The following is a 12,209-nucleotide window of genomic DNA, read 5'->3' as shown; positions in this document are numbered from 1 at the left end:
TTCAGATTCATAGCTTGCTGAAACTCATCTTTGGCATGAGAGAATGGGCCATCTCAATTATAGAGCTCTTGCAAAGCTACATTCACAGCAGATGGCAAATGATGTACCTCAGACTCACACAGTTTCTAAACATGTGTGTGAGGGTTGTCTTTTGGGTAAGATGCATCGATTTCCTTTTCAAAAGAATTGTCCAAAACTCTCACAAAGGAAATTGCAGCTAGTACACAGTGATGTCTGTGGCCCAATGAGGACAAATGCCATTGGAGGATACAAGTATTTCATGACTCTCATTGATGATTTCACAAGGTATTGCTGGGTATATCCTTTAAAGGCCAAATCTGAAGTTTTCTTATGCTTTCAGAGATGGCTGAATATGGTTGAGAATGAATCAGGATGCAAGCTTGTCACCCTCAACACAGATAGGGGGGGTGAGTATATGTCAAAGGAGTTTGATGCATTTCTATCCTCACGGGGCATTATTCACTCATGCACTACTCCTTACACTCCTCAGCAGAATCCTGTTTCTGAAAGGAAAAATAGGTCCACAATGGAGATGGCCAGATGCATGCTTAAGGCCAAGTCTTTGCCCAATAAATTTTGGCTTGATGCAGTAATGTGTGCCAACTACGTGCTGAATAGATCACCTACACGGGCATTAAAGACTATTACACCTTATGAAGCATGGAAAGGCAGGAAGACTTCACTTTCACACATGAAAGTTTTTGGGTCTCTTGCATATGTTCATGTACCATCTCAGCTGAGACATAAGCTTGATGACAAGGCAATCAAATGCATATTCATTGGTTACAGCCAGGAGAGCAGAGGGTATCGGTTATATCAACCAAATACTGGGAAGATCATTGTCAGTAGAGATGTGATCTTTGCTGAACATTCAGCTTCTCCTCTTGTGGACTGCAAAGCAAAGCCAGATATTGACATGTTTGATGCCTTTGAATCTTGGTTACCTATACCATCATTAGAAGAGGATTTTGAGCAGCAACATGAGCCTCCTGCAGGCCTTCCACTAAGCAATAATCAGCCACCACCTCATGCTGATTCACAGGTTTCTCTTCCGGCACAAAATGATCCCCCTACTCATGATGCAGCCATTGAAGAAAGAGCTGTCAATAGACAGCAAAGGCAAGTTCCGAGATGGCTTCTTGACACATTGAGGGACAGTAAACAAGATCAGCCTTTTGCTGCCCGGACAAGATCAGGGAATAGACAGCATGGTCACTTTCTTGAGTTTGCACTCCTTGCTACAGCTTGCAATGAAGAGCCTTTGTGCCATAAAGATGCTTTTGACAGCAAAGAGTGGATGGATGCAATGAAAGCTGAGTTACAATCTATTGCCAAAAATGACACTTGGGAATTAGTAGATCTCCCACCTAGCAAGCATGCCATTGGAACGCGGTGGGTCTACAAATTAAAAAGGAAATTTGATGGCAGCATAGATCGATACAAAGCCCGTCTTGTTGCAAAAGGGTATGCCCAACAACAAGGCATTGACTCTGAGGAGACATTTGCTCCCACATCCAGGATTACTACCATTCGATGTGTCATTGCCATTGCAGCCCATCATCATTGGCAAGTGCACCGACTTGACATCAAGACTGCCTTTCTTCATCGGGATCTGCAAGAAGAAGCATATGTCACACAACCTCCTGGCTTTGAGGTTGTTAATTCTGAAAATAAGGTATGCCGGCTTAGAAAAGCCCTTTATGGTTTGAAGCAGGCACCCAGGGCATATGATAATCCTGCAGATTTTCTCACTAAGAGCTTGCCTACAGAGCGGTTTGCACATTGCCGCCACATCATGGGATTAGGATGAGACCATTCTTATTTTATGGTCTTGTATACAGTAACTGTATATTGCTGTAATTTTTATTCTTTTCTCCCCTTTAGGCATATTGGCCTTTAGGTGGGAGGTTGTTGGGGTAAAGGCACATTGCCACCCCTTTATTAAAGATATGACACCTATGACTGTCTTAAGTCATAGGATGAAAAACCTAATCCTAATAAAACTTAAGAGTTTGTGGTGTGGCTCATCACAACACACCCACATCTTTTGAGTCTTCTCTCTCTCTCACTCTCCCCGGTTGTATTTCTCCCTCTTTCTTTACCTCTCAGGTTCTAGTGATGCCCTATAGGCCATGGTATGTGCCTTGTAGGCATAAGTGTAGGCACTTATAGTGTTAATGCCTTCTATGCCACATAGGACACTTAGTCCTATGTGACACCTAGGACACTTAGTCCTAGGCCTAGGTACAAGTACTTTGTACTTGTGTTTTTCAACCTTATCTAAGTTTGACGTGACTTCTCTTTCGACTCGTCTTGTACCTGCACTCTCTCTCTCTCTTCGACTCGTACCTTTACCTCGCTCTTTGGAGAGCTACGCAAGGGCATGTATCCTTCACGCGTAGAAGTTGATTTCCACAAGTTGAACCAAAGTATCCTTTCTCAAGATTCTCGCCTTTGAGCCCCCACCGCTTTTGAACTTCTGTCAAGGCTCTGATACCATGTTAGAGTACACAGGATACACGATTCGGAAGCGAACCCAGAGAGTTATTGAGCCCAAGAATCACGTAGTGTAACTTCAAATCCAAACTTCGCTTTCCTCAGTGTGTACTAGGTGGATGTGTAGAAAGTAAATAGACAATGCACAACAAGGAGATGTAGAACCACCAAAATAGATTTCCGTCCAGTGTGGCCACAACACAATGATATACAAAGACACTCTATCAGCTGAGTGCTAACTAGATGTGGACACCCGCACACTCAAAAGGTTGTTCTCCTACCTCTTTGGCATGTCCAAAACACTTGGCCAGCGTTGCTCACCTTGAGTTGATGTGGGCCTCATATATGTACCCCGCAATCACACCTTTTGACTGATCCTCCTGGACAGCCTCTCGGAAGATAGTCCTTGCAATGGATCCTTGACCTCCCTGCTGCTTTAATGCAGCTCAAATTGAGGCACAAGTCACTTCCTTGATCCCGTCTCCTTTACAGCTGTGAGGGCAGCCCTTAATGAAGGCCTGTGAGCTCCCTGTATGGCTTGCGAGCTCCCTGTATGCTGTAGTCAACCAGTTACCTTGCTGCACCAATATCCTCATGGATGGTACCTTGAAGAAAGCTAGACTGCTCACCCAAATTGCTCATCAAATTGGATAGTATGAGCCCTGAATGGTCTCCCAAAGGAGACCTAGAATAGCCGGCCGAAACAGATGACCCCTCAGTTAGTGGGCCCGACTTGGTCTACAAGTTTTTGCTGCCCAGTCTGGCTACGTGGCAGCCTATGACTGGCCCAGACCTGTCTGACGCTGTTCCAGCCTATTTCCAGGCTTTTCCCCTAGCCAGAACTCCATGGAAATGAGTCACCTATTTGCTCTTTGCATCCCGCCTGTCTGCTGGACCTGCTCGAGCTGTGCTGCTCCTAGTTCATCTCGTACAGTCCTCTGCAGTCTTTTCCTGACCTCTGTTTACAGGCACCACCTGTCCCAGCCTGTTCCTGATCCCCCTCGTGCTGTCTTTTCATGTTTCACCTTCTCCAGTATGCCACACAAGCTTCTATCTCCATCATGGGTTTGTTGCAGCCCATGTACCAGGCTGTACCATTGTTGAGCACCAACTACAGCATGCCATGTTTCATTGCGGCATTTTTAGGCAGAGTTTCATGTCTTGCTGCTGCTCCGAATCTTTGTGTGGTTGCTGCCCACATGGTAGCCCATGTGCTACCATGTGGCAGCCTTTTCTTTCTCTGTCAGTTCTACCCATGTGGTAGGCTCACACACTGCCCACATGTCAACAACTGACTTAACCTGGTCCCCCCCATGCTCCTTATTTGGGGGCTCACAGATGGGGAAATGACCAGCTAAAGTCCAAAACTCTTTGGAGTGGTCTACATAGAGTGGCTAGGGGTTAGCCATTCTACTCTTGGATTTCGAGAAAGCCTATGGCAATGGATTGGGGTTTCTTGGATGGCAGCCTTCTACGCTTTGGTATTTCAGATGCTTGGATCAAAGGGGTCTCTTCATTGTATAGATCAGTCCACAGCTAGGTGCTTATCACAGGGGTCCAAGGAGAGATTTCAGATTCCGGATCGGCCAGATAGGGATGCCTTCTCGCCCCTTTATTCGTGGATGAAGCCATGAGAATCTTTTTGAGATCTTAGGCCAACATTATTGGGCTGAGTCTTCCCCTGAGGCAGGCTGAGATCTTGGACAGTGAGCTTGCTGACGACACTACTGTTTTTTGGATGCCACTTCCCAGACTCTTTTAGGACAACCTTGGATAAAAAACGAACCAATTAAAATTAATGATAATAATTGTTTCCTTGTGTTTGCATTGGTATTTCATTTGTTTTCTTATATGTACATTGCTTTATCTTTGTGCTCGTGTTAGCACAGTAGTTGTTCTTCTTTTATTCATCTTCTTCTTCTTCACAAATTAAAAAATTATGGGTTAGGTTGGGTTGTGATGGAAATTTAACCTAATGTAATTCTGTGTGTGTGTGTCTCTCTCTCTCTCTCTTTCTCTCTGTGTACTTCTTCTTCTAATTTTCTGCTTTGTTTCTTCCTTTCTCTATCAAAGTTTTTGTTGTTCGGTTGTGATTTCAAAGCTTAGTAAACATTGGGTTTAACCAAGAAATTGCCGAATCCTTCGAAACCTAGATGACTGCTTATTCTTGGGTACTGATGAGAAAATAACCATAGCTTTTCTTACTAAGTAATTTTTTTTTTCCTTTTTTTCTTTTACTCAATTTTTTCCAAAGTCCTTACAAACTCCCTTCTTTCCTTTTTTCTTGTGCTTGTTCTATAAAAAGTTTTAATTTGTAAGATTGGATATATCCTAATCTTATAAAGGTATATATTATTTTGTTCTACAGCTGCCTGGATCTTTTGGCTCATCCTTGAGCAGTTTTCCCACAATTTGTGGATGAATACACTGAGTTCTCTTTCTTCTCTCTACGTTGTATTGCTTGTGTGAGATTTCAGTGAGTGTTGCTGTTCTGGGGAGATGAATGAGTGATTTAAGTTTCTGGTTTCTGTCCAAACAGTCCCTAAATCTAACATTATGCCCTTGAAATATTGAATTCCAATTTTAGAAAGACCCTGATGTTTGTTTCAAGATTGTTTTTGTTCCATAGATTTTTGACATGTCACCTATGTCATCCCATATTTTTTATAATTATTATTTTCTAGTTTTGGGCATTTACTGTAATGGTTTATTCATTCTTGGTGTGTGTCCTGTTCATGCTGGCTGATCAGAGTTCCGGGGAAATGATAGGAAGCATAGTGGATGTCTTCAACAGTGGTGCTAGTGATCTTCTTCGTGTAAGACTCTTTCCACTTGACAAGAAGAATGGGGTTGATGAGGGGACTGAAGAGGGAAAAGGGTCACTTGTTTGGATACCTTTTGTGGAGGCTATTGTTCCAATTGTTGATAAACACAAAAGGATGGTTGTAATCACCCCTCCAGAAGGGCTCTTAGAATTAAATAAGCGGAAGGAAGGGCCTTCAAAGCAAGAGCTTCGGAAGCAGGTATGTTGATTTTTTGATCAAACGGCTGGTCTGTGTGGCTTTTCATAAAGATGCAGTTAATAAATTCTCATAGGAAAAGATTTTATAAGCTGATAAGTCTTTATGCAATTATATGCAAAAAGTTGTGAGCTACTTGGGAGCATTTAATTTTAGATTGTCATATGCTTATCAGGATTGATACAGGTCGACTTTTCCTTGGACAAGTCTTGTTCTGCTCGAACTTAAGCTTTGGAGATTCTTCAGTTGCATGTGAAAAGTGTATTAGCTATATGGATTTCTTGTGATTCTTGGGATGGCATTTCATACTCTTACATTGTCTCTCACAAATCTTGAGACTGCCTACTATTCCTCAACAATCACATACCTTGTTCTATTAGAGTAGGTCGATGATGCTTGAAATTAAGGACGTTAAAAAATACAGTGCCAAACACCTTGGTTTTTTTTTTTGGCGAAACTTCTATTAAGGCTTGAAAGAACCCCATACAAATCAGCTGCAAAAAACTGATGATGGTATATACAAGGAGAAAAAACTGGCTGTCTGAGACCAGCCTGCCGGCAATCCCAGCTCACTGCCTAGGGACTATCTGGAACACGGGCTAACAGCCAGGGTGGAGGCCTATATATTCAGCAGATATCTCCCACCGAAAAGGTGTAGAATATGCCTACAAGCCAGGCCTTGCAGAAACGCTCCCGTCGCTTGGCGGTACCTCGTGAGCCTGGGATAATGTGCTCCCAGCAGGCGCGCAAAGTGAATATGATGTCATGCAAAATGGCTACTAGACTGCAACGGACGGTCCGATGTTCTAGGATGTTGGCCCCTGTCTCCCGCACGCTGTCCTCCAGTATCAGCTGTGGGCGACATGGGACGGCGTCAAGGAACTCCATCCAAGACCTGCTCACCGTGAATCTGAATCTTGTATGGTGGTGAGACCGGATCAATACCTAAAGTATGACGTCCCTCTGTGAGCCACACCACCATCCCGCACATGAAGTCTCTTTGCATCCTTTGTGTCGTCCTGGCCACAATCATGAATGCTTACCGTCCAAATGTTCTGTGCCATAGAACAGCTCCATAGGTAGTGTGGGATTATCTAGAGCTCCCCTTCCGTACATCAGGCACATCTGCAGTCGACCTCATCCGTTCTAGCCACGGACCTATGGGTAGGCCCCCATGAGCCACCATCCAAAAGAAATAGATCTTTCATGGTCGTAGGCTAGACTATAGTCGTGGACCACCTCCTTGGGGACCTCCTGTCACTCCCTCGATGGGGTCCATGTTGCTGCCTCCAACTGGATGTGTCTACCAATGCGGGTTGTATAAGAAAAGAAAGGCACCTCCTCTACCTTGTCTTCGTGTCCCTCCGCGCTAGCCAGTACTACTCTCCTGGGTCTCACTGGATGTCCCTAAGAGGCCTGTCCTCCCATAGCCAAAGCCGCCAAACTGTTCCCTCTGGGTTGGCTAGGACTGTGGTCGGATCTATATGCCACACTTTGCCCAATCATTCAACCACCCTGATCCTTTGCCACTCTATATCCTCCAAGGCTGCCAACTCCTCCTCCTCCTCCTCCTCCTCTCTCTCTCTCTCTCTCTCTCTCTCTCTCTCTCTCTCTCTCCGACTCACTTTGTAGAAGGCCACCTGGTCTCACACCGTAGAACCTGCGGAGGCGGATGAAGCCCAGGTGCTTTTGAAAAAGCAGATTTGAGAGGTACTCCCGTCCCAACAATGAGGGGTCCAGGGGCTACGCAACCCCTCTCACCACGACTCAGGGATCGATGAGTCGATCTCGGCCATGCGTAAGCCTGCTCCACGCAGGTGAGCAAGTGACTGTGCTCTAGCCTCTATATTTCTTGTGTTTGGGAATGTTCCTGGATTCATCTAGGTATATACATGCTGAAAAGCAGAATTTACAGCAACCTCCTCCTCATCCACATGCTCCGATTCAGCCACATGCTGATTTTGTACCTCCGCTGGGTGTGGATGAAGTTGTCAGGCAAGAGATTCAAGAGATACATGCAGCCAAAACGTCCCAAATTGGTTGCTACACACTCTCAGGGAGAGTAGGCTTGAGGCCCCATTGCCTGGCAGGACTCGTAGTGCAATAAGGCACATAGGGGGGGCTCTTTCAGTTGAGACAGCTTATGTAAGTACTCTTCTTGATGAAGAAGAGCCTAACTCTTTTGAAGAAGCAAAGGATAATGTGCATGCGATGCATGCCATGCACAATGAATTGCAATCCATTGAGAAAAATCAGACTTGGGATGTCGTGGATTTGCCCCCAGGTAAGCATGCCATTGGTACCAAATGGGTTTTTAAAGTGAAAAGGAAGCCAGATGGGTCCATTGACAGGTACAAAGGCTATGCACAGAAGAAGGGCATAGATCATGAGGAGACTTTTGCTCCTACATCCCGGATGACCATCATAAGGTCAGTTATTGCCATGGCTGCAAATTTTGTTTGAAATCTCCATTAGTTGGACATCAAAACATCTTTCCTTAATGGGGACTTGTAGGAAGAGGTTTATGTCAAACAACCTCCTGGATTTGAACTTTCTGGCAATGCACTTCAGGTTTGCAAGATTAACAAAGCTTTATATGGGCTGAAACAAGCCCCACCTGCATGGTATGCCAAGATTGATGCATTCCTGGCAACTAAGGGGTTACATAATAGTCCCTCGGAAAGCACCCTCTACATCAAGAAGGATGGGGGGGATATTTTGGTCATCATTCTTTATGTAGATGACATGCTGCTCACAGGGTCAAATGAGGAAATAATTGTAGATTTCAAAGCTGAATTTGACATGACAGATTTGGGCATGTTAAATTTTTATTTGGGGATCTAGTTTATACAAGACAAGCGTGGCATCGTTATGCCTCAATCTAAGTATGTGCAGAAGCTCTTGGATAGGTTCAACATGCATGATTGCAAGCCTATAGCCACTCCCATGGAGCCGGGTTGAAGCTTACTACGTATGCTTGTAGGTGAATAAGTGGATGTCACACTTTATAGTCAGGCTGTTGGATGGCTCATTTATTTGTGCAATACTAGGCCCGATATTTAGTGTGTAGTATCTCAGGTGAGCAGGTATATGCACAGCTCAAAGACGAACACATTGGCAGGCTATAAAACGCATCTTCCATTATTTGCAAGGCACAAAGACTTATGGCTTGATGTTTCCCCGGGGGGGTGACTTGCAGATGCATGCTTACAGTGATTCATATTGGGTTGGAGACTATGATACCAGGCAGTCCACTAGTGGTAATTGTTTCTTTTTTAGCAAAGCTTGCATTTCTTGGCTGAGCAAGAAGCAATCTACAGTGGCTACTTCTGCATGTGAAACTGAGTACAGGGCAGCTTTCACAGTGACAATTGAATGTATTTAGCTGCGACGTTTGTTTGCTGATCTTCGTCTCTTATTGGAGGGTCCTTCTCCAATTCTCACTGATAGTCAGAGTTCTATAGCAGTGGCAAAGAATTTGTGTTTCATGCTCGCACGAAGCACATTGAGGTTCATTATCATTATGTCAGAGAGAAGTTGCATGCAGGGGAGATCAGTATGATCTATGTGTCAACACATGACAATGTTGTAGACATCTTCACCAAAGCACTTCCAAGTGAGAAGTTTGAGGCATTTCGCAGTGCCCTAAACTTATCTTCTTTTGGTGATTGATCATTACCTTGTACACCACATTGGCACTGCAGGGGGGTGTCAGAATTATTATCATATTTGAGGCAGTGGCCAATGTAATGTAATAAGTGGGTTAGGGGTACTTTTCCCTCATTGAGGTTTTTCCCCCCTAACCAGAGTCTAATCCCTAACTACGGTTAGTGAATAAGATAGGGTTTTGTCACTTAGACAAAACCCCTCACTTCTCTTTTGTACTCACTTCATTTCAGTCCACTATTTAGCAGACTTACGTTGAGTTCACTCTCTTGCTCTCTCTTGCTCTCGTTTTGTTTACATATTTTAAGGCCAAGACTTTAGTTAAGTGGGTATGAAATCAGTTACTTGTTCCGAATTAAATTGTGAGCTTGGTCCATTGTTACTCCAAAAGTAGCAACTTCTACGGAGCTAAAATGGATAAGTGGCGACCCTAACAACTGAAAAGTGATCAAGCCGTTGACATTCGAGGACCTTGGTCCATTGTTTCTCTAAGAGGAGGCTGGATATAAGTTTTTTAAAGGAGTTGGTGATGGGAAGGCATTTATTGCTTCTAGGAAAGCAAGAGCAAGGGACATTTGGTGCGAGACTTCAAGTTGAAGAAGATAGATTAGAAAAAGAAACAAGAACAGTCCACGACAGAAGAGTCAAAGTTAGATATGGTAACTTTGGTAACTGAGGAAATTTTCTTGGGGGTTGCTCCAAATAGCCCTAAGATTCAAAATTTAGACCAGGACGTGACGATGAGGAGAGGTTGGCCAAACACTCGCCTACATAGTTGGAGCATGAGGTTAGCTACTATGAGAAGTGCTTGCCTACACAATTGGAGCATTATTAGAAATTGTACATAAATAATGATATGGTGAATACTTCATGAAGCTACCTTGGGTTGTTGTGATGGCAAGCGACAAGGGTACACATCTCTCAATTGCACAAAGGGAGACTTTTAATTACAAAGGCCTTTGGATCTTTCTACTTGTTCACTATGGAAGTAGAATGTTTGTTCAAGTAAAGACCTTCTAAGCAAACAATCGAAGACGTTTAATTACAAAGGCCTTCAGAGCTTTCTACTTGTTGGCCATGGAATGACTAAAGGCGCGCGCGCATGTGTGTGTGTAGGAGTGTGAGAAGACGTGTGTGTAGTGTAAGAGAGAGATCCCGTGCTAGCCCTCGTGCTCCACGCTGCAACTGCTTGTTTCTCCCTCAGTTTGACGCCCTCGAGGTTCTGTTTGACGCCTCTTTTGTGTCCGTACGCTTTGTCGAAAAATTCAAAAAATAAAAAAATAAAAAAAAGCGTACTGTCAAAAATCCGTATGATTTTGTCCGTACAGTTAGGAAAAATCCCCGTACAGTTTTGTCCATACAGTCCGTACAGTTTTGTTTGTCAAAAAAAGCAAAATTTTTTCGTACTGTCAAAAATCCATATAGCCAGAAGAAATTCGCACAGTTTCGTCCGTACAGCCAGAAATTCCACATAGTTTCATCCGTACAGTCAAAAAATCCGCACTGTTTGAAAATTCGTACTATCAGATTTTCGTACAGATTCGTTCGTACTGTTGTCCGTACAGATTCTGCTGTTGTTGTACATGTTGAGCTTTTCTCCTTGTAAAGCTTTGCTGCTTCCAAGCCTTTTCCTTGACTCGAATGACGGATTATACACAAAGACAAGTCGGTTTCCAACAAGAAACAAAAACATGTGATGGATTCAGATGATTCCCTTCATGACTCTGCTGAGGCTCAGCTTGTTTATGAGGTTATGTATGAAGGGTTTGAAGACACCCGCAAAGGTTGGAAAGATCAACTTCCCACCACTGGCATTATGGTGGAAGTGGATGATATCTTTGATCCAGTTAAGGAGTATGCAAAGCATGCCATTATAATTTTCTTCCGAGGACGGATGCCTACTGCAGCAGATGTTGGGAATTGGTTGACTCGAACCCTGGGTGGTTCTTATGTCAAAAAAGTTCATTATGCAACGAAGGGTTTTTTTGAGATCATCATGGCTGATGAGGAGCATCATCAGGTTTTGTTGGAGCACTCTCCTCTCTTCTATGGCCAACAGATGGTCCATGTCTTGCCCTGGTCTCCCACCCGGGATTATCAGACATTGATTTGGCATCGTTGCCTTGTTTGGGTAGAAGTTGTGGATTTTCCTCAATGCTCGTCTTCTTTTCTGCCTAAAATTGCAGCTTCCCTTGGTAAGGTGGTATGTCCACCGCTACCCAATGGAAATTCGAATCGCTTTTGTGGGATACAGATCATCCCACTCCAATTTCATATTCGGTTACTGTGAATAATGTTTCCATGGGGAGTGCCTTTTACAAGCTCAAGTGGGGGCTGTTTGCAGGTGCTTGCTTTGAATGCAAGCAATTTGGGCACATGGCTTCACAATGCCCTTCTTGAGCTCCACGGATGCCAGTGCAAGCTGAAATGGTTCAGCCTTTGAATAAGAATGCAAATGCCTCTTCTGTGGTAAAAAGCAAAGAGGTCAAACAGTTTTTCTCTATTTAAGACAAAGGCAAAGCCCCGGCTGTCTCAAATGGTAATGCTTCTTTTCTTGTGCCTTTGTCCTCTCCACCTCAGGGGAAGGGGGAAAAATTTTTGACTGATGGATGGCAAACTCCTCGCAAAGTGATCTCCCCCAGGCGACCTTTACCTTCTCGGACTTGGAGTGGTGTATCCTCTCATGGAAAAACACCTGCAGAAAACTCTGGTGTTGGCTTGACTCGGGCTGCTGTGACTACAAATCGAACCTTGTTTCCTGAAGAAGTTGTTGCACTTTTGTCCTCTCTTCAGGCTGATGCTTCATCCTAGGGCAGAGGCCCGGACATTGAGGTGGAAATGCTGACGTAGACAGCCCATTAGTTGCTGTACATACCTGTCCCATAACTGTAAATATGCTTGATCATCTGAAGTGTGTTACTCTCAATGTACAAGGAATGTGTGATGGTCGCAAATGGAGACTAGTCTGGATGTATATCTCTGGATGTATATCAGGTAATTGCAGCC

At 44.0% G+C, this 12,209-nt stretch overlaps 1 protein-coding gene across 2 annotated transcripts in view; it reads left to right on the top strand.

The window, feature by feature from the left end:
* Positions 1-12,209, top strand: part of LOC147905372 (16S rRNA processing protein RimM family) — a 110,374-nt gene that overhangs the window by 40,977 nt on the left and 57,188 nt on the right. For both annotated transcript variants that reach the window (XM_087370618.1, XM_087370670.1), the window contains one exon: positions 5,268-5,540. In XM_087370618.1, the coding sequence (XP_087226744.1) occupies positions 5,268-5,540 (273 nt within the window). The remainder of the gene's footprint in view (positions 1-5,267; positions 5,541-12,209) is intronic.

This window comes from Dipteris shenzhenensis, chromosome 1 (genome assembly GCF_047967505.1).
Source record: "Dipteris shenzhenensis isolate YYH24624 ecotype China chromosome 1, Dip_SZ_1.0, whole genome shotgun sequence".
NCBI classification, from domain to species: domain Eukaryota; kingdom Viridiplantae; phylum Streptophyta; class Polypodiopsida; order Gleicheniales; family Dipteridaceae; genus Dipteris; species Dipteris shenzhenensis.
The sequence above is the reverse complement of the archived record's forward strand: the minus strand, read 5'-3'. Positions and strand labels throughout refer to the sequence as shown.